The sequence below is a fragment of the Coloeus monedula genome (assembly GCF_965178545.1).
Source record: "Coloeus monedula genome assembly, chromosome: 4".
Classification (NCBI taxonomy): domain Eukaryota; kingdom Metazoa; phylum Chordata; class Aves; order Passeriformes; family Corvidae; genus Coloeus; species Coloeus monedula.
In genome coordinates, this window is record NC_138784.1 from 44,834,174 (window position 1) to 44,857,563 (window position 23,390).

The 23,390-nt window shown below is 35.8% G+C and overlaps 1 protein-coding gene across 3 annotated transcripts in view; it reads right to left on the bottom strand.

Moving 5' to 3' along the window:
* Window positions 1-1,070: 1,070 nt before the first annotated feature.
* SLC16A7 (solute carrier family 16 member 7) overlaps window positions 1,071-23,390 on the bottom strand; it is an 86,286-nt gene continuing 63,966 nt past the window's right edge. For all 3 annotated transcript variants that reach the window (XM_082280642.1, XM_082280643.1, XM_082280641.1), the window contains exons 3-5: window positions 16,258-16,401; window positions 13,991-14,803; window positions 1,071-11,635 (exon numbers count right to left, since the gene is read on the bottom strand). In XM_082280642.1, coding sequence (XP_082136768.1) covers window positions 11,364-11,635; window positions 13,991-14,803; window positions 16,258-16,401 — 1,229 coding nt within the window. In that variant the 3' untranslated portion in view covers window positions 1,071-11,363. The remainder of the gene's footprint in view (window positions 11,636-13,990; window positions 14,804-16,257; window positions 16,402-23,390) is intronic.

The following is a 23,390-nucleotide window of genomic DNA, read 5'->3' on the forward strand; positions in this document are numbered from 1 at the left end:
TGTCTCTCAATATGTCTGGTGAATAATGTAATCATTGCTAAATTCTGTTGTTTTAAAAATTATATCCAATTTTCCCTTTATGTCCATTTAGAAAGTTCAAAATGGAATTGAAAAGCTTTGTTTTGCAATTAAGGCAAATAAGCACTTTTTCTGTGAGGGAAAAGAACCTCTTCATTTCAACCTCAACCATTTTCCTCCAATTATTCAGTTCAGTGATTGAACTCAATAATTATAGTGCCTAACTGTTACTCATTTATCATTCAGGCCAAACTGAAATTGCAGTTATTAATCAAAGTATATTATGATGGTTGGCAAAATGAATCACTGTTCCTCCAAAATAAACTCTTTGTCAGTGAAAACTGATACATGTATGATACATCAGAAAATGTTGTCATTTCTTTCGGTAGCTAGCTACAGCTTTAGGGTTCTACAGGACCATTTCCGAAAATATTTATTTTGTGGAAAATATAAGTACTAACAAGTTAGGGATATCCAAACTAGATTACATAAAATAAATATTTTCTTTTAGTACTCAGTTAAAACTTATTTTAAAAGAAAGTTTTGAGAGTTTTAGTATGTTCGCACAACACATTTTCCTAAATATTTCACATGAATTTTTTGCTGAGAATTTAATGACATATAAAAGTTTAATTAAATGCTCATGTAGTTTGTAGGTCTTCACAAACTTTGATGAGGATAATAAAACCAAAACAGATTGTGCTGATGAACTTCTGCTTGTCTTAAATTAAGAAACAAGTAAAGCAGCATTAGCAAATTTTCCTTTCCAACTTCACAGACATTAAAAGTGTTTGAATAGATTGCACATATTTCCAGCTTATGAAAAATGGTATGAAGGGGAAGTAGGAACAGCAGTAAGAATTGACTTGAACTCTATATAATTGGTATAGAAGGCATGAAAACTATTATGCTGTCACAGTTATTATATATATAAAAACATATATTGCTTGATTAACTATGGTTACACAATTTCCAGGGGAAAATATTGTAATTGAACTCTGGAAAAAAAAAAGAGACATAGCAAAGAAAGAAAATTAATAGGTGTTTTTAATGAAACAACATAAATGTTAGCTACTACTCTTAAAAGCACTCAAATTTAAATTGACGATTTCCAGCAATAAAATCTAATTCAATCTTAAATGGAAATATGTGCAGGACTTCAGGATGATATCTGCAAATGCTGAGCAGTATCTCCTCCAGGCATGCATTTTGATTCATTTTTCTTTATGGAAACTTCACCATTTCGAAGAAATTTCTCAGAGGTGCTTTCTGCCATGTAAGGTCCAAACAGTTGGAAAAGAAGTTACGAAGTTTTTTTACTTACTGTTGTTGTTGGGAGGTTTTACAACTGAGACAGTTTGTGTATGGGTGTTCATTCCTTCTGTCACACCCCCAAACACTCTCCTCCTCTTCCTCAGCTGCAGGGGGAGTGTGCGCAAACCTGGCCTCAGCAGATGAGCCTGTGGGCTGTGGCCTCTCCCACCCTGAACTCAGCCAGAGATGATTTGTATCACAGCTGCTGAGTTTGGCTTTCCTTGTGGATACATTCTTCTCCCTCAGCCTTGTTTACTTCTCCTTAGACCTGAGATATTTGGACAAAAGTACCACCTTTATGTTATCTCAAGTTTCCGCCAGAGTCCAAATTCCTGTCAGGAGGCATATTTGGGAAGGGATGGGCTTCAGTGGTCAGTAGTCGCTACAATGGACAAAAGTCCTTCGGTGATCTTAACAATGTTTAAGCCAGTAGCCATTTTTAATCTCTCACATTTGCATGACCAGTACCAGTGAAAAAGTTAGAAGAACACATGAAAGAAGGGAAGTAACATAATTACCTTCCAGGCCCATTTACTCTAAATTTTGACAAAATCCTAAAAAAGAAAATAATCTAAGATTAATATTAGTTTTGACAAATTACTTTATATTCTCATATATTAATGTGAAATATTGGTTTGAGGCACTTTTCACACAATACATGAAATCTGCAATTCTAAAATTTTAAACTGAATTAAAGACAGTACAGTTCAAGATGTTCTAAGATCTATTTGTGCTAATGGATAAAAAGTGGCTAAAATGTCCTTAAAATATCAATCTGATTCAGTGGTTCTGGATTTTCTCCGGGTGTATCATCTGTTTTTTTATACCTTGTGAGAAAAAACAGTGGAACTTTGGATTAGGTCAAGAGTTCCTTTGTACAGACAAACCATCAAGATTGAAGTCTCATTCTAGTCAAAAAAAGAACAGAATCATATTGTCACATACAAGTTTTGAGGTAAGAACATCATTATGTTATACAATAGGATTCTGTAGGAAGTTTCCATGAGAAAACCAGTTGTTCAAGAAGTGGATATTTTTTAACCAAGACTGACTTTCAGTTTGGTGTCACTGGGCACTGGTAATTAGAGGTCACCTTATGAAATGGAACTACCTATTCAACCAGTGAATCAAAATCATCAATTTTATATATATATAATTTACTATTACTATATATTTAATTTACTATTCACTATATATATAATTTAATTTTCTTTGACCTATGATTCAGACTTTATATTTAAAAAACAATGTTGGTATCTCTGATCTCTAGGGCACTGTCTTATCTGTAATATAAGAAGACAGAGCAAGACAATGTGCTATGGCAAACACAGATGTTTGTCAGCTTCCAGTCAGTTGGGTCCTCTTCAGATTCCCAAGACTTTTGAAAAATAATTGATAGAGGTCTTGGATTGACATCAGCCAGCACTTTGAGTATTCTCAGAGTAATCCCATCAGGTCCCATAGACTTTTAGGGAACCAGCTGGCACAGCAGATCCCACACAAGTTCAAGGTTGAGTGCATTTTATAGATTAGGATCTTCAATGAATCACAATGTTTTTAAAGTCCTGATCAGAGGAATAAAACAGTGGAAGCTATTAATGTTGAGTTGCAATGGCAAATGCAATCTATTTACTCGACCTGGAATAACCAGCAGAGTTAAAAGGGTTCATTATTAGAATAAAATAACATTTGTTGGAAACAGTAACAGCTGTTACTACAGCTGTAACTACAGACTGAGTTCTCCATTTATCTTGCCACTACACTATCAAAACACAAAACCTCAGTAATAGGAATGATTTTTCTGAATTCAGTATCCATTTCTTAGCAATATATTTTAGTCACGCAATCAGATTCAGTGACACAACATATCCTTAGGCACAAAAGTGATACCAGCTATGTATTTGAGCAGGGTTAAATATCATATCTTGTTTGTTGTTCCAAAGGGACAACTTTACCACTAGATATTTTTATTCTTTTGCTTGGTCAATGCCTGAAAATGGATTTTTATTAATATTAAAATAGTCAGATACGCAACTATTATGAGGGTTCATAATCTAAACAAAATCTAAACATATTTTGGAAGCTGAATCAAAACTTCTGTATCACAAAGATTGTAGGCATAATTCTCTGAAAATAGATTTTACAGTTATTAGAATTATAACAATCATTTGCTTTGAAAAAATTCTTTCTCACTCAATAGTTCATCTTTTACATCTTTGTTTCCTAGTAGTTTACTATGCATCTGTATGAAAGGTGTGTAGACAGTATCCCAATACTGTCTTTAACACCCCCATAATATCTTAATTTTAAATATTGAATCACATTCTGTAAAAAACAACAATTTAACTGGGGCAAGCAATCATAGACTGAAGTCAATTGACAGAAACACAGGAACAGATAAGATTTATAAGGATGATACAAAGTAAGGCTTATCTACATGCACTATTTCAAGCCTCTTCTGTAGCAAAATGAGTATTGGTGATCAAGCAGTAGTAACATTGCATATACATGGAATATAGAAATATCCCAGTTCGAGTAATGGGGAAAAAAAATCTCTGGTGTCCAGATGATATTTGAGTTATGTATGAGAATAAATCCTAATTATGCTGAAATTAGGAATAGCAAGGGGTTGGTACAATGTTCTGCTACTAGTAGTATCTTTTCTCCACAGGAAATCTTTAAGTTGTGTTTCTGTATGCAACAAGAAGTGATTTTGAGATCTTTGCTACAACTGAATAGTGAATCAATCTATGTATCTATGAATATTTGCACACTCTGAAGGTGTAAATAATTTACTATTAAGGAGCCTAAGAAAACAGAATTTACATCCTTTCAGAAACTTTACATGGAAATTTTATTTTCATTTTTCTTTTTTTTTCTCCTAATTGCTTATTATACACAATTTTCACTGTAATTTCCCATAAATATATATGGACAAACTTGACATATTACACAGTAGTACAAGCCTGGAATAGAAGTTAATGAACAAAAATGAATTTAAATACAATTTAATGCAATGCATAAGCATTTTACAAGGTTAATATATGTTATGAACAATGAATTTTGTCAGGTCAAAAAAGGGATTTGGCATCTAGAAAGAGAATGTTATCATTCACTCTTATGTCTTTGGAACATAAATAGCACCTCTATCTAATAAATGGTTGTCCAAAAAAAAAAAAATCTAGCCAATATATTCAAGTAAAAACCATACAGTATTGCAAAGTACAGAAAGGAAGAAACAACTTTATTAGTCAAAAACAATGGTTACTGCATATTTAATTATTAATTATTGCATAGCAATACCAGGTTCTGTTGATAAACTGCAGATACGGTGAACTTTCCAAGTAGGCTGTAAGTGGAAAATGCAGCTATATCACTTTTCAAGGAAGGAAATTTATGTAAGTGATTTATGTACCACTGTGGAAAAAATCTCCCAGTAATTTCACGGTATAACTTTTTTAAAGAGTGAGAGACAAATGTAGACTTTTCATGGGCTTGCCTACTTGCAGACAAATTAAAACCACCAAAACCTGTAAAAGGTACGATAAATTGTCAGTGGTTTTAGTGACTAGTGTTCCGGACAGTTTCACATATTAATCTAACAGGATTATTGTTTGCAGACGCCTGAGTATCCTCATTTTCCATACTTGTTACATAAATATCATGTCCACCAATACTTTGTATGAGCTTGTCATACATACCACAGTAGATGAAAACTCAGTCTGTTGGTTGCAGCCTATTCAGAGATCATTTAGTTAATATTTCCACAGCAACAACACCCCACCACCAAGCTCACCAACAATGTAGATTTTGCCGTCTACATCAATGAACATTCTCAGTGATCTTAGGCTGCTTTGAACTGAGTCATAGTTGGAAACCAGTGTTATGTAATACTGCAGCTTTTTGAATGAATTTCTACTATAAATAAATCTAACAGAAACTGAAAAATAACATATGCCCTTACAGAAAAGCTTCAAATTTTTCTGTCATTTGTGGAAGTTTTTTATTTGCTTACAATTATGTTTCATTTATCAGGCACAATATGCAACTTACTCTAAAACCTTATATATATTTTATATATACATGAATATATATAATATATATAAATTAGAGTTTTATATATAGGGGAATACGTATATACACACATACCACATCTGCATATATATTCCCTTATATATGTCCATATATACATTCACAGAAGACATAAACCATTTTCTCTGGAAATAAGAAAAATGAAGGTTATAAACTGCTCAAAGAAGGCTTGAAAGGAAATAGATTATTTCCTTTGGGTTAACAGATGTGTTTGGATATTTATTTAAATATATCCTCTGTATTTTATAATTTACATTCAGAGTGTATGGTGGGATTTTTTTAAAAATTTATTTACATATACTGTTAAAATAATACATACTGTGCGTTAATTTAGGGACTGATTCATTAGGAATATTATGCAGGCATAGCAAATTTGCCAGTTGTAACAAATCCTGCATTTGCTGTGTTATATCTGACAGTCCTGAGATTTGGAATGGAGAAAATAAGGCTGAAACCTCCACTGAAGCCAGATCACCTCCAGTGTCTGATAAAGCTCTTTGATTGGTATTTTTATGTTGGCTTTAGTGGACTTTGTACTAGGTCCTAGAAGGCAAGAATGATTTGAAGAATATCTCTGAAGGAACAATCATCTCTGGTTTTGTAAAGAGCATGTGAAGAACAGTCATTATTCCTTGGCCCCAACCTAATATTTTGTGAATGCCTACTTCAACTGCCCCATGAAGGAAAAGCAAGCTAAAATTTGGTATTATTTCTAAATCAGAAACACAATTTTTTTTCAGGGATGTAGAATGTTCTGTAATACTTTTAAAAGCTGTTTCGACATATGAACTTTGTTAATTTCCCTAACTCAGAAATTGTAAGAAAACAAAAAAGAAAGGAGGGCCAGCATCTCACAGAAAGAGAGCAGACTTCGGATATCTAAATGACACGCTGAGATTTTATAGCAGATCAGTGATACAAAAACTTTACAAGTATGGGTTAAGTGTTCAGACTTTATAATAAAGATATGCTAACTGGTACAAAGACGTGGTTAGACATATGCACTGTCTTAAAAGCAGAAGCGTAAGCAGCTTTAAATATTTGGGAGACTTTCTAATACTCTGTACAGGTTTTACCATTATGCATTTTGTTAACTCTATTCTTCCAGGGTTGTGCAAGTCTCCAAACTTCAACTGAGAGGTAGATGATGAGAAAAATTTGAACTGAAAAACTACAGCATGCAAATTATGTTGAAATCACACAGTAACGCTTATGCAAATTCCGACCAAAAATATGATAGTACATGCAAGCACTTTCATTATATATATATTTGCACAAATATCAGAAGTTCACCCACCCCCAAAAAAATCCAAACAGCCTTATTAAAACTGGCATGCCATCTCTGAAAATAATTATTTTAAAATTCCCTTTGTATTCCTCTCTGTGAGTAGAAAAATAGTCATCTATAGAGAAACTAACAAAAATTGCCTGATTCCATTTTGTTATAGGCAAAATTGTCAGTGTCATTTATAGCATGTTCATCTATATAAAAGTGGTGATTGGCTTTGTTTAGTGAAATCCTGATAGCAGCCCAAAATCTGGCTGCATGTGGTATCTGTAACTTATGTATCCCAGTAATACCTCTCCACTAATATTCACAACCAGACATGAAAGAAGCAAGTGAAAAATGTTGCTTTTGGCAACATGGCTAATGTGGCATTTCAGGAAAAACAACAACAAGACAGAATTAAAAATAAGTCCCTACATACCCAGTCCAAATTTTTTGTGTTACATCAAAATGAAGTATGGCATGGTGGAGATGGAGAACTTTTAAGAGAATTCTCTGGGAGGAACAATCATGTACACATTGCCAAATGTTTTTTTAAGCACAATGGATACTGATATGCAACACTACTATTAAAATGCATGTGAATTTTGAATCAAAAATCAGTAAAATTGCTGCACTTCAGCAGTAAGTAAAGCTGAACTTCCTCTCATAAGGACAGCATGACTTAAAAAAATCTATTTAAAGATGAAGTCAGATTTCCCCTAGCTCTGTCAAAACAGCTCACAAATCATGTTCCTGAAATCATTGTAGTCTTCCATATAAAAATATGCTTTTCTGAACTTCATGGAAATACAGAACTAACTGCAATCACAGTTAAATGGGGAGAGATGGGAGGGTGTGAAATTTCGATACGTTCTTGAAATAGTACTGAGAATTATTAGTGATGAATCTTTCTCTGGAGTTGGAAAGGGCAATACAGGATAACTTCCCAGCTAATAAAGTGTGTGACATAAAAAACCCAAAAGAGAGAGGATGTGTACTTTAAAACAACTTTAAATTTAACCCTGATATTAAATAGGGAAAAATATTATTGATGCTATCCCACCTTCCTACTAATTTTCAAATTTTGGCATTATTTTTTCTAGAAGAGAAAGAGGATAATTAGGCTTAGTGATACTATGGCAGAGAAATTGAAAGAATGAAGCATACATGAGTATAAATGAGAATAAGACCAATTAAGGATTTGCTTGCACTGACAGAGACTACAGATTCTTATAGTGCACAAGAGACTCATGTGCTATGAAGTTTGAGAACATTTCTTCGTCACTGATCAGAGGAATGTCTTAGTCCTTACCCTTCAGTGTTTCAGACTGAGGGTGAGGTAATTAAGAGAAACCAGAAGAATTTAGAGAGATGATGTATATACCCAGGTCTAATCTTGAAAGCAGAAATGTAATCTTGAAATGATTTACAGTACAAATTACAGGTCAGTGCAAGTAAGAGTGATATTCAGGAGTTTGAAGCAAGGTATACTCATTTTGCTGCTTTGATGCTCAGAATAAAGATGATTCAAGGCAATTTGTTTTCATCATTACTTTTAGAAATAAGAGCTACCTATACTAGGCAATTGCCCCTTTAGGACCTGTTATTTGGAAGACACAGGTTTTTAGTTTGAGGCAGTTTTTGCATAGATATGGTTCCAATTTTCTTCCCTCATCTCTGGATTTTAACTTATTTAATATTCAGTAGTATCAAGAGTATGCTGATGGGTTTTATTTTGTTGCTATTATTAAGAGGAAGAGTAATGAAAGAGGTGTAAGTAAATGTTTCACTTGACTCTTCCTACTTTATATTGCTCCATTTGCCTGCCACATAATTTTGCCTTATGGGATTAGAAATTGCACATTGGTGAGTGGTGGTAAAACAGCTCTTGCACTCCTATTATCTTTTAACATAATTTACCAGAGAAGAAAGAGTAGCATCTCTGTAGAGTGTTTATAGAAATTTTTATCTCTTCTGAGATAGTAACATAATTTTTGCTACTGGGGGTCAGGTGTGTCTATGGCTCGAGGAACCTTGTTTTTCCCTTATTTCCTATGCCATGTTGTTTTGTATTCTGAGATCCTGCATAGAACAGGCAAGTTGCCTGCATATTTCCTGAGAGACTTTTTTTTATCATCATTTTCCTGAATCCTTTATTTACTCAACAGCAATTTTTAACAGCCTTCAGTCAAAAGTTGACCCTTGTTTTCTTCTACCCTGTATTCTTAATCATGCTGCTTTTTTGCAAAGAAATAACAAGCACCTACAGTGTTGCCTCAGACATTTTGGTTCAGCTCCTGTACTAATCTCTTTTCAAATAATCTCTGCCTTTCTATCAGTGTCTGTCAAGAGCAGAGTGATGTTCCTGATGACTACTCTTCAGCTAAAATTTCAGTTGATCTTTCACAATCCGGTATTTATAACTGATATTCCCCACTGCATGAAAGCTTAGTGTCTGTGAAACTCATCACTTTCTGGCTATGGGCATGCAGGGCCTTCACAGATCCTGGAATTCACTCAGTATATTTGTACAGCCAAAAAGAGAGCAATGCTTTCACGTCATGGGGTGCTAGCAAGGCTAAGGTTCAGAGGGAGGTGCAATGTATTTATTTCCTCTCTGAAGCTGGGGGTTGGGAGAGGAGCTGTAATTTTACTGGGACTGAATCATTCCCCTTTACACAGTACACTACTCAAATCTTAACATGTAACCAGTATTTTCTCCCAAAACCCTGAAATGCATATATTTTGTTTCTGGTGCTCCTGAAAAACTACAGGATTTGTTGGAGAAGCTTGGTTTTCCTGAATGTAATTAGGCAAAAAGTAGGTATTAAATTCTGTACCATGCTGAGAGTAGATTCATGATGTTTCTCCCCAAAATAGTGATGAGAACATTAATGAATTCAGCACTAATGTGGAACTTTATAAGATGATAAACCAACAAAACAAAAGCAAGCACTACCAACATTTTTAAGAGAAAAATTAAAATAATATTGAACATGATAATATTAAGAAACAACTTTCTTAAAAGCCCTCCCATATCTACTAGATTTTACCATTAATTTTTAAATTTTGTTATTGGCACTTCAGAGTGCATTTATCACAGCTCTCTGTCCAGTGTATTTCCAACTTTTTTGAGATTTAGAAGACTAAAATGAATGATATACTTTTCCTGGAATTGAGTGTAGGTGTATCCTGCATAAACAGTGCCTAAATGTTTTATGAATCAGACCCTTAATTTTCACAATTTCTAAAGGCATTAATAAGCATCCCTCCAAAATGAATAGCACTTTTCCTTACCTAGAAATAGAACAGAAATAATTTCACATATTTCCTTCAGAAGCTTGCACTTTTAACTTTCAAATGCAATACTAAATGATTTCTGTAAAGTCAGAGTTGTAGATTTATGCTTTCTTTTGTCTAAAGGAAACGGAACAAATGTGTACATTTTAATTTATATGAGTGTCTGCATGAAATTGTAGACACAAGACTAAACATCCTGCATAAAGCAGATATGTCAATACAAAGCTTCCAGACTGCCATTGTCAAGGTGCTTACAGCATTTTTGCTCAAAGCAGCATTACAAAAAAAGAAGTAGCTTTTTACTAAATTCCTGGGAAAGGGAAGTGAGCAGTGGTATGAAGCTACCTATCTGCAAAGATCTGAAGTTAGATCTTAAATCTCCTCTCAGGAAACCATCAAACAACTAACGACTTGTCAATAAAGCCAAGCATCTACTTTGAAGTCATTGTCATGAAGCTGATTAAGGCCACAAAAGCCAAGGGTTAGTATCCTTTTCACATCAGCACATTCTGAATCTAGTCCCTTTAGGAAAATGGCTTCACAGTCCGATCCAGATCCTTCAGCTACACAGGAATACATAATCAAACAAACTAATTGTCACTCTTGTTAGAAATGTAAATCTTGGGTTTAAATCTTCTATGTACAGGCAGATTTTAGCTTGAATTAGCAAGGTCTGAATGTACTTTGTATTCAAATGTATATATTGAAGTACAATGTAATCAGCTATCACTGGAGGAAACTACTTCTAGAATATATTATAAATCAGCTTTTTGATGTATTTTAGAGATATGCTCACCAATTATTTATCTCCTACCCTTAACTTTTATATCCATAAATGGCTATGGCTTATGCAGCCATATTTTTTATCCAGTGGGCATACAAAAGAGTACTGAATGTTTCAGTGTGTTTCAGTCAGGTATTATGTCTCTTTGACTTTATGTTCTCTTTAATATTGGTGGTAAGTAGAGTTTGGGCAGATTATTTCAATAGCCTTTAACCACATCCTAAAGAGGAATGCAAGCATCTTCCCAAATAAGAGTAGGAAATACTTTTGCATTAGATATACTTTTGAAACAAAACTGTTTGTCATTGGAAGGCTTTATAGCCTGGTTTACCTGTCTCTTGATTGTCCAGAGACAAAAATTAATGGACTCATTTGCATGGAGTCACTACCTCTGTAATCGTAATTTTATATCACTGAAATAAATAAACTATAGATAGTAATTTAGCTTAGAGTCTTGCCATAGGGCAAATATCTGTTCCCATCCAATATTGTGACTGATCATTATTACCACAAAACCTGGCCTGTGTCTTGAAGACAGATTCCTAATGGAAGTCATAAACGTTGCCTTCTGAGCTATATTTCAGATTAAATATTGGTTTCTCTTTCTGATGGATCTTCAAGAGCTTTATCAGCTCTGCTGGAAGCATCTTCATTCTCATTGTTTGTTAATGGTTCTGCTTCCTTTGGGTCAGCATTCTTCTGTGCTTTCTGCTTCTCATCTTCTAACTTCTTTTCTTTTGCCAAAAGCCTGTAGTTGATGGCATTGCCAATGAACAACCAGATACTGGCCACAGTCACAATTACTCCGCAGACAAAATACATGTACTGATATTCACCAGTAACATCTACTAACCAACCTGAAAAACAAGAGGAGAGAAAAAGAATATTTAGATTAGGATACCAAATATAATCCACGTATTTCCTTTGGAGAAATATCTATATATTTCTTGGTTTTGAAGTTGGAGCAGAAACACATTTTCAACACGTTGAAGTTGTCTAACAGTGGAACTCTTAAAAAAACCCTGTATTAGTCAGGATAGCAATTGTCATTGAAGACACTGACAATAAAAAAATATTGAAGAACAAAGTAAGTAAAGCTTAATGAATAATGACAGACAGTTTTTCAGCTCTTTCATTTTCATTCTTTCACTGCTGTATTATTTTATTCACCTCCTAATTGTGTTTCCTATTGTTTGGAGTGACAGTCTGACACTCACTGAGGCTGCATAAAGACAGTAGGATGAAGAGGTATGTGCCTTTTTCGGCTGCTGTCTCCTTGCATCAGCTGCCTGCTTTTTACATTTGCTTTCCTGTGACTGGTGAAAGAGATAGAAAGGTTTTTCCCTTCAGCCATCACGCTCAACTGCTGAGTTTTAAACTCTGAGCCTTCTACCTAAAACTTACATTCAGACCTCTGAGATTAATTTCTTCAGGACAGGGAGAATAAAGATAACAGTTCTTCCAATTTATGAGCCATTCCTTTTAAATTTTCCCAACTCCCAAATTAACATTTACACATATCCAAGTATTTAGCTCTGAACTTTCCTACAGTATAATTGAAACTCACTGGGTAACCTGCACACTTCAATTTAGTACCTACTTAGATGCTTTTACTGAGTTGAAACCATAATGCCAGCCTATTCACCTGATGCACATTTACAAGCCTGCAAATTATTCCAGACTTTTCTTTTTTTTCACAAACCTCATATTAGGAAAAGCTTGAATAGCACTGCCAGTGTACAATTCACCTATTAGTGCAAATAGTGCAGTCTGCTGATTTTTATCAGTAAGCAGTCTCATAAAAAATGTTTAAAAAACAAAATTCTGAATTAGTATTGCTTCAGCATACTAGTTTAAAGGATATGAAGTAGTCAAAACTGGAGCTTAGCTTTTCCATGTGTTCATCCCCTTTGTTGCCTCTGTTTAACAAGTTAAATCAATTATTCCATAGTGTTATAGCACAAACAAATGTTTTCCAAAACTCCAGAAAACCTAATATACTGAAAAATAAATAACTGTGGAAGCTACTGCTCCATAAATATTAGATTTGAGTTGATGCTGAACATGACTGAAAAGGTTGGACTCCAGTGGTTACAGGCTCAGACCCCCCACTAGGTGGCATAGAAAGAGTCTGTGTGAGAATATATTTTGCTCCACCTTTACCAGAGTGGATTTGTATGTTAAATGATGAGAAAATTATGGAATGCCTTTAGAAGTATTAAAAATTTATTTGCAAAAATATTATTGTACTGAAGTGAGTGGAATTGTTTTGGCATATTTAGAATTGCACACAAAAATGTTATTTTTTGTAGAAATACTGAGAGTAATTTGAAGTACTTCTGTATGTATACATGCTTTTAGGCACACATAATTTTGCTGACTTCTGAGGCAGTGCTAATGTGAGTATGGTATATGTTCATAAGGCTGCCAATCTCACTATCTTTATATTCTCGTATTGTTGGGCTTATACTGCAACACACACACACACCAAGATACATACCAATGCTTCTCAATAAAATTTGAGCATCTATTTTTTAATATCTTATATCATCAGAAATCTCAATAATACAAAGCTTACTATCAGCTGAATACTGACTAAAAAGCTAGCAAACAGAAAACACTTTCTGTACTTCATCATTTTTGTTGCTAGAAGCCCAAGTGTTACGAATATAGTCTAAGCTATACAGCTAGGCTCCCTTTAAGCTCCCTTTACACTTGAAAGAGAGAGGCTGGCAACACTGATCTTTCAGCCAGTTCACACTCTGAATTGCCTTGCCTGTATCTTTTGGCTACAGAAACAGGCTAAAGGACTGGCTGTGAGCAGAGATAGGGTGGGAAATCATGCCAGGGCGCAATGCTCCACAGCACCATGATGGAATCCCACTGTGTGCGCACCCTGCCTGAACAACTGAGCATGCCTGTGTTCCTTCTGACACCTTCCTGCTATTTTTTTCTTTCTGGAAATGGCGATTCTCTCTGTTTAGACAAATTAAAGTTGTTTAAGCAAGTGTAAGTGAGCACTCTTCAAGCTGCCCCTAGGTTGGAGAAAAGTAACTGATGCAGTTACGTTTTACTATCAGGCTGTTACAGTACATTTCTAGTCACAGTGAAATCATTAAATAACATAAAGAACAATGTTTATATTAATTCAACGTTACATTGCAAGTTTATGCTGTAATGTCTGAAAAAAATAGGAAGAAATATATTCTTACCTCCTAGAGGAGGGCCTATGAGCACAGGACAACATTCCACAATGGTGACGAGTCCCACTGCACTGGAAAATCTGGCAGCTCCAACAAGGTCCATCAATGTCTCAAAAAGAACACTGCTAACCATTCCAAATGCAAACCCAAAAAACACAGCATATATCACCAAGCCAGTGTAATTTTTTGCCAGAGGGCACAAGATATGACAGACACCATTGTACAAGACAGCAAAACTAAAAAAATACTGAATCTTTGGCCGGATAAACCTGGAGTTTGCTACAAGTCCCATGGAAGGCCTAGCAAACATGTCTACAAAGGCTAAGATTGAGAGCAAAAACGCAGCAGAATATTCATCAATTCCCTTGTGCTTGGCATAAGGAGCCAAGAATACTATTGGAGCAAAGAAACCAATAAACATAATGACATTTCCTGACAAATATATCAGAAACCCTCTGTGTTTGAAGAGGGACAGATCTAGATACTTATTCATAGTTTGCCAACAAGACTTCTTGTTGTTTTTGTGCAAGGCAGAATCTCCTGTGCCTTTTTCAACATCTTTTTTCACAGGAGGGACTTTTTTTGGTCCAACAGGTCTCATAAGTGACCCAGCCACACAGCAGTTCAAAAGAAGTCCTCCCAGAATAAGAAAGCTTCCTTTCCAGCCAAAAGCATTAAAGAGGAATTGATTGAGAGGTGCCAATGTGCTCAGAAACACTGGACTTCCAGCCATCGCCAATCCATTAGCGATGGGACGCTTCTTATAGAAATACTTGCCAATCATGGTCAAGGCAGGCTGTAAGTTGAATGCTAAACCCAGACCTAAACAACACATAAAAGACAATATTATTGCAGGTCATGCAGTGAAAAGCATACCCCACCTCTTTCAAGTTATTTTTAAAATGACCAATATCCAATCCAGTGATCCTCAGTACAGAAACCAACTAGCATCAGAGAATGAAATACAGCCTCATTGCTGTCTGCGAGTGTTAAAACCAAGACTGTGTCAGGGTGGCATTTGGTCATTTTCCCCCTGTAGCACTGCATTGAAAGCCAAAACTCCTTGCTCTGTTTCAGCAGTAATAGAGACAGAGGAATCACATGCAGAAGAATGATGGTATCAGTGCCTTGACTCACCATTTTTATATTTGCTAAGGTATAATACAATTCTCTCTTGGCTCATTTGACAAAAGCCATTAAATGTCACCTCAGCTACAATGAATGCAGGGTTTATTTAAATGCATAAATCTCCTAATTTCTTATTTCCAACTCTAATTAAGATCCAACTTGTCTGCAAAACTGGAACATAAAATGGCAAATTATTTTCCAGCACATTCAGTTCCCCTTCCCCAGGTCACTATTAAGGAATTGTAAAGGACATACATGGGAGCAGGCCACCCATCCACATCAGCTGAGTGTATAAACAACCCTAAGCTGAACCTCTAGGCCTTCTCTCTGTATTAAGACATCTAAGCTATAAGCTCTGATATGGATCTGCTTGATGGTACAGGAGAGATGCTTTCTTCCCTAGTAGGCCCATTCCTGGACTCTGACTCTACTCTTTCAGTAGGTACAAGGTTTAGGATGTCAAAAATAAGAGATTTAAGGACTAATCACTGAAGAAAGAAGGACTCCTTTAGTTCCAACATAAAGGAAGATGAGCCCAAATATTCAAGTATTATCTCATTCATTTTTTACCTGCCAATATGCACCTCTCCTTCCTTATTCTGAGATGGGAATTTAAAAAAAATCCACAACTTTTGATAAGGAGATTCTTTAATTTACTGGCATGACAATAACTTTACTTCATTACTTCAGACCTTTGACAGATGATTATGAATAATTTTATTTGGTGATTGACCCTGGGTGATTTTAAACAGAAAACTATTGAACTGAAAGTTGTTATACTTTTCTGTGACAGTATGTGTATGTACAGACCTACAGGAAGCTGGTACAAGCTTTCACAATTCTACTAGAATTTGGCTAGCCTCTGCCACCCTGTTTGCAGTGCAACATGATTGAAAGCTAAAACAATGAATGTGAATTCATATATGCAGTATTTATTTAATAAATTCGTCAGTTTTTTCTGTATTATCCTAGAAAAAATTCAACATCATACCAGTTAATTTCAGGTAGCTGAAATTAACAGATCTTACTGCCTTCTTGGATTGCATCTGTACACAAAAAACTCTTGATCAGTGAGGCTTATTTGTAGAACAGTATTAGAAATCGTTCAATATAACATAACATAATATAACCTTATACAGGACTCTTACCTCCAACCACACCGATACATATGTAGAGTTCAAGGACGCTATTGCAGAAAGAGGATGCAATCATTCCAAATGAACACAGGATACCCCCTGCTATCATCACAGGCCGGCTACCATACTTATTCACCAAAATGCTGCTTATGGGACCTGTTGGTAGAAAGAAAATGCAATTTCAGGTAACAGGTAACTCTATCTTTGTATTTAAAACATGTTGAAATGCTTTACTCTTCCATCTGGAAAAATGTTAAATTGTTTCTATACCAATCTGTCTTATAAACAAACTCTGTGAGTTTGCAGACACAAGACTCGATGTGGATATACTGCCTCCACGACAATATAAATATTGATTAGTTATGGAGATGGATAAAAAGATTAAAGACATCAGACAAGCAAGAGGGATTGTTACAGCTCACGAACAATCAATACCGAGATTGGTCAATGGAAGTTTTGAAAGTGCAAGGACTGAAGAATTTCACGTATGAGACTGGTATCAAAACTCCACAGAGCAGGAGGAAGCTTCTGGCAAGCAGACTAAAATTACTTAATACTGCAGCATGTCCTGCACCCCCACTTAGAAGCACACACGGGCTTAAAAATATTGTCAAACCAGAACATAAATCTCTGGCCCCTGAGACTTGTTTTCCCTTGCCTCATCAAAAGGAGAGTGTTAATGGCAGTAAGATGACTATAGGCTGTCTGGGAAAATCTAAAATGTGGTTTAGCATAAAGACCTATAAACTTTTAAAATATTGCTGCAGGTTCATTTTTCAGTTTCAATTGCAATTCAGTTTATGGCATAATTACATCCATACTAACCAAACAGCTAACGTGCAATTTAGCATGACATACATTATATGTTTTTGAACAACCATGGCTAGAATAGATGGTGTGCTACATATCAAGATTAAGAGGTTGTCAAAGCTCTTTAGGTAAACCTGCATAGCATCTAATTACACTATATTTGGCCCAAACCATTACAAATAGTCTTACTTTTGCAATAATGAAACTTATCCAATACAAAATTTTAAAAAATAAAACAAAAACAAAAACAAAAAACAAAACAAACAAAAAAAACCCACAGAAAACAAAAAAACAAAAACAACCCAAAACCCCAACATCATAAAAAGCAAAGCATTTCAAACTTAACATAGAGCTGGCACCTAGCATGAAGTTGAACACCTTGATTTGCATCTGAGTCCACTGCAAGTTATTCACTGTACTGGTGACAGTTTTAAGTGTCTGTTTTTATAAATATCTAAAGGAATAAACTTCACGCTGTGAAAAGCCAAATCCAATGAAATTTAAGTGTGCTTTCATAGGCACAGTTATATTTTGGACTTCACTCTTCGAATTACCTTAAATGTATTACAGTATTATTATTGATAGATTGCAAATGTTAATTACTATTTGCATATCCACAACAGAAGTCTTAAGGATATGCCAAATGATCAATTTTTAGCTTCCTTCCTTAAGGAAATAAGCTTCTACAATAGAACTGGCCTGTGCTTGTCTGTCTTTTCTAACAGCTCATGAATACAGAGATCAACTTGAAATTAACTTGACTGGAAAGCAAAGATTTGAGTGATGTTTGGATCTCAGTTTGTATATTCATCAAATAGCTTGAGTCCCCAGGAGTCTTAAGCATAACTGTATATTGAAGCCAACAGACTTAAATATCCACAGCATGGAATGGACACCCAAACAGACAACAGCCCTGTGATTTATTAAAAGACTTTAGAACACTTACGAAGCACTAAAACATTAACTGACAGCTTATATGATGACATACCTAACATTTCTTCATTTCCATTTGAGGGGAATCACTAAGCAGAACTGTGACAAGCAAGGCTTTCCCCTTTGAGACCATATGAAGAAAGCAGTGAAACAGAATTATTTTTATTTATAGAGCTACGTTTGGAAAATCAGTGGTTGGGCTCATGTTTGCATTAGAAAGCAAGCCCTTTTGCAATATGTAAACAATATAAATAATTCCTCTGACTCAAAAAAAGAAAAAAAACCCTTTTAACTGGAAATCTCTTTTTAACTCAAAGTTTCATTCCAAGATCAAGTAACAGCTATAATTTTGAAAATAAATTAAATCTAAGGCAATTAAAAAAAAATAATTGTTGTTGCTAAACACAGTAACAGTATTCACTTAAGAGATACCAAAATAATCATTTTAAAAATTATTTTTAAAATGATTTTCCAGTTCTTCTTCCTGTGATGAGATGGAAGTATTTGCAAAATTGAAAATGAAAAATTTGTTTAGTGTTTGTTAACAGACAGTTCCTCATCAGGAACAAGAAAACGGCATCTCTGCAGATCTTCACTGTGGCAGTTAGACAGGCACAGTAAGTTACAGCTTTCCAGATCAAAGCACCTAATGTTAGCTTCACCTACAAGACCCAATAGCTGAGCTCAAACATGGATGTATTAATGTAGGTAGGTAGTAGATACAGACACCAGAGGAAAGGCAAAGATGTCTGAGACTGACTCTATACTTCCAAATGACATAAATCTGGAATGTATGATGAATTAAAAAACCCTTAAACACAATACTGTCTTTGAGATATTTTCTTTAAGTTAATTATGTGTATTTACAACGAAATTAATCTCCACTTAATTTGAGGTTTTCTTTATGGCTATTCCAGTATTTTGATTTAAAATTTGTGCATGTGAGAAATATTAATTGTTCTATAAGCCAGAAAGCAAGTTTAAGCTCTCTGAGTGTCTAGGAACTCTTCCAATGTGATAAGTAGGTTAAACATTTTATTCTGACATCTGTGCATACACTTGGTTATGAAGTCTCATAAAATAATGCATATTCATACCTTAACATAGAATCTACATAAATTCCAGCTGTTTACCTGCCATCATGTTTTATAGCCTTATACAAATTTCAGTCACATTTAACATCTCGTACTATTATTTAAGCAATGCTCAAGTGCCAGCATGGGTCTGTATTCCTTGTGTATTTTTTCTTTTTAGACGAAGGAAGATTAAACTGTTTAAATACTATTAAACTGCCAAAATCTTGCTATACATTAATGTATGTTAATGCACTAAAAGATCTCTGTATCTGCTTTCCTGAAGCCTGAAGTAACTGCATAACAGATGTTAAGTCAGGAGACCCACAAGAATATTTATTCTGATCTCTCCCTTAACACCTACAAACCATCAGCCACAAAAGATTATATACTCCCTAAACCAAATTTAAGACCATTATCATAATATGCTAACACTCTCACAGCTGTATTTTTGTTTTCTATCTTTTTGTTTCAGGCAAATGACCAGGCTGTGAGAAGGTATAAGACAGCAACTGTGACCAGTGCCACTGAAAAACAGTCTCAGGAAGGGCTGTGCTTCAGAAGAAAGGAAAAAATAGCCACTTTTCACATTGTTTGTCATTATGCCAAGGGAAAGATGGCAAAAGTCATTTCAGCTGTGTAAGCAGAGATGGGAACATGCATTTTGGAGCTGTTTATGATGTTTCATACAAAATCTATAATAGTGTGACACCTAAGTTCTATCTCAATGGCTCAAGAGAGCATTTACTTGCACTTGTGCACAGAGAAATTGTGGATGCAGAGAGTACATTTAGATTAGATGTAGGGAAGAAAATCTTCCCTGTGAGGCTGGTGAGGCACTGGAAGGAGTTGCCCAGAGAAGCTGTGGATGCCCCCTCCCCATGAGTGTTCTAGGCCAGGTTGGATGTGGCTCTGAACAATCTGGTCTACTGGCAGATGTCCTGCCCGTGGCAGGGGGGCTGGAACTAAATCATACCATCAGAGTCATAGAATGGCCTGGGTTGGAAGGGACTTTAAAAGTCATCTGGTTTCAGACCCTTTAAGGTCATTTGCAAAAGGTATCTCCCAACCTTTCTTGTAGGTTCCCTTCAGGCACTGGAAGGCCACAATTAGGCCACCCCACAGCCCTCTTTTCCCTATTCTCTCAGTCTTTCCTCACAGGAGAGATGCTCCAACCCTCCAATCATCTTGGTGGCCTCCTCTGGACTTGATCCAACAGGTCGATGTCCTTCCTGTGCTGGGGGCCCCAGAGCTGGATGCAGCACTGCAGGTTGCAGAGTATAGGGGCAGAACAGAGCAGAGCAGAGGGGCAGAAGGGCAGAATCCCCTTCCTCGCCATGCTGGCCGCACTTCTTCTGATGCAGCCCAGAACACAAGTGACTTTCTGTGCTGCAAGCACACATGGCTGGGTCATGTCCAGCCTCTCCTCCACCAGCACCCCCGAGTCCTTCTCAGCAGGGCTGCTCTGATCTGTTCATGCCCAGCCTGTGTTGATACCAGGGGTTGCTCTGACCCAGGTGCAGCACCTTGCACTTGGCCTTGTCAAACCACATGAGATTCCCACGGGCCCACTGCTCCAGCTTGTCCAGGTCCCTCTGGATGGCATCCTGTGCTTCAAGTGTGTCAACTGTACCACTCAGCTCGGTGTCATCTGCAAACTTGCTGAGGGTGCACTTGATCCCTTCATCCCTGTCATTAATGAAGATATTAAATATTATAATTTACTATCATATTAAATAAGGCCCCAGTGCAGACACCTGAGGGACAGCATGTGTCACAGTTGTCCATCAGGACTCTGAGCCGTTGACCCTGAGCCCTCTGGATGTGGCTGTCCAACCAATTCCTTATCTATCTAAGAGTCCACTCATCAAGTCCATCTCTCTCCCGTTTAGAGACAAGGATGTTGTGGGGGATCGGGTCAAAGAATTTACAGAAATCCAGGGAGATGACATCTGTAAACCTTCCCTCATCCACAGATAAAGTCACTCCTTCATAGAAGGCCAATAGGTTGGTCAGGCAGGAGTTGCCTTTGTGCAGCCATGCTGGCTGTCCCGAATCACCTCCCTGTTCTCCATGTGCCTTAGCTTCTAGGAGGAGCTGTTCCATTTGTCCTAGTTTGATTTCTCACTGTTGTAATACAGTGATATAATTAAAGATCATTCTGTTGCTCGTTTTGCATATTGCCAGAGCATTTATGCTTTTTATTTTGCTACCTCCATGAATTTTAATATGGAACTAGAGATAAACTTTCCTGATAAAAAGGTAATTTTTTTAACATATATTGACAATGTCATTACAGTGTATCAACCCAAAGCAACATGGGATGACTCAGTCTGAACACTATGACATTTATTTAAATGAAGTGAATTGCTGAAAGAAGTTGCAAATAAATGTAATAATATTTCAAATTGCACTAATGTTACATTGTAGATTGCATCCTGTCAAGTCAAGTGGTTTAAACACATTTTCAGCCATCTGCTCTGCAGAGTCAATGCAGCTGTCTTTCCAGTCAAGGTTTATCTTTTATTTCTGTTTCCTAGAAGGCTAGAAAAGCCAAAGGAGCTCCAAGAATTATTAGTATAAACTATTTGCTAAGGTCAGCCCAACTTTCTTTTTCTCTTTCCTTTTTTTTTTTTTTTAATAAAATACGAAGCCTTCTAACAAAAACTCCTCCAATCACAAAGGCTTTAAGCAAGTACTTAGTACTACTATTGGAATCCTATCTCTGGTATTCAGAGGAAAAGGAACTCAAAATGCTTAAAACCCGTTCATTAACTTGGAAAATACTTACAAAATATGCTGTTTTTCTCAAGGAGGACCAAGTCAAAATATTACGCATTCTGTGACAATACTATCTCTCATTCAAAAACCTTTGGCTAAATTCTTTCAGTACTCTTGGACAGGCTTTAGGCAGAAAAAAAATATTAAAATGTCATTCAACTATTTTTGTATTATTTTGTATATTTGTATTTGTCATGTTTCTGGGAATGGTAACCTGCATTTCTGACACATCCTATGTATTTGTGTAACAGCAATGAAGGTAAATTAGTTCAAGAATTGTTGGAAAGTTTTCTCTGTAGTTCCTCTGAGCATTTGGCTGTATTTTTTTTTTTTCCATTTCATATAACATTTACAACCGGCTGCACCGATTCCATAAACCTAGATAACACAGAAACCCTGACAAAGTAACACTGACAATGAGAAAAAATGCACTTGCAGCAAATACCACCAAACAGAAATGTGTAACACTGAGTTAGGGTTGTTAATCTATGAGTTGGGAGAGCTCAGCAGCTAAAAGTTCAAGCTGCCAGGGACGATGCACTCACTCGTTCAACTATCCATCAAACCTTGCTCTCCAATTCCCCTGCTCTCAGTGTCATTACCCTGAATGCTCACGTTCTCACTTGTGTCCTGAAGAGGCCTTGTATTCTATCAAGTTTTTATCTTTTAATCTCTAATGAAGATTAATTTGACCTTCATCTATTCCTTAGGAGATATATAAGAAATGCAGTAATTGTGTGTGTGGTTACACATAGGAGCTTGACTGATGGAAGAGTGCTAAGCACTCCAGCTGCTTCCTCGTGGTTCCTCCTCCCAAAAAGGTTATGTCTCCAAGTTTTGAAATGAAGTGCTCAAGTCAGAAACACATATGTCTGACTACAAATATAAGCTAGTTTTTTCCTGAAATGTTCAGGAGAAACAAAATTAGCAATCAGTGGTGCTGGTACTTGCTCTGCATGTATTGCTTTTATGGAGGAATCACAAACCCTTGATCTGCTTTGGTATTTTGTTTTTTTCTAGCAATACATCAGAGACATGAATCCAGGGCTTTACATATTTTGATTAAAGCTCTTGTTTGGCTGGCAGGTTTTTTTCTTGTTCATTAGGGCGCAAATATGTATGGAGTTATGGACCACGTAATTTAGAAAATGTCTTCAAGTTACCAAATTGCTCTATAACTGTGAATTTTAAAAAGTTGGAAAAATGCCCACTTTTTAATCAAGGAGTAGCCATGCTGATTATTATTTACATGGATATGCATCAATGCTTTATATTAATTATGTTTTGCATGCTGTGCTGCAGAATTTTTTTCATGAAAGACTAAAACACTTGATCAAAATGCAGAAGACTTTAAGATAAATTATGACTTTTTTTGAAACGAGAAGTATAAACCTTCATCATATTTAGTAGGAAATAAGTGTAATTCTATGAGCTACTGAACACTCAGCAGATTTCAGAAACATATATGGTCATTGACTAAAAAAGTACTGTCACAAAATTAACTGCCCAAATTTCACATTGACATCTTTATTATTAACAGAAATCAGA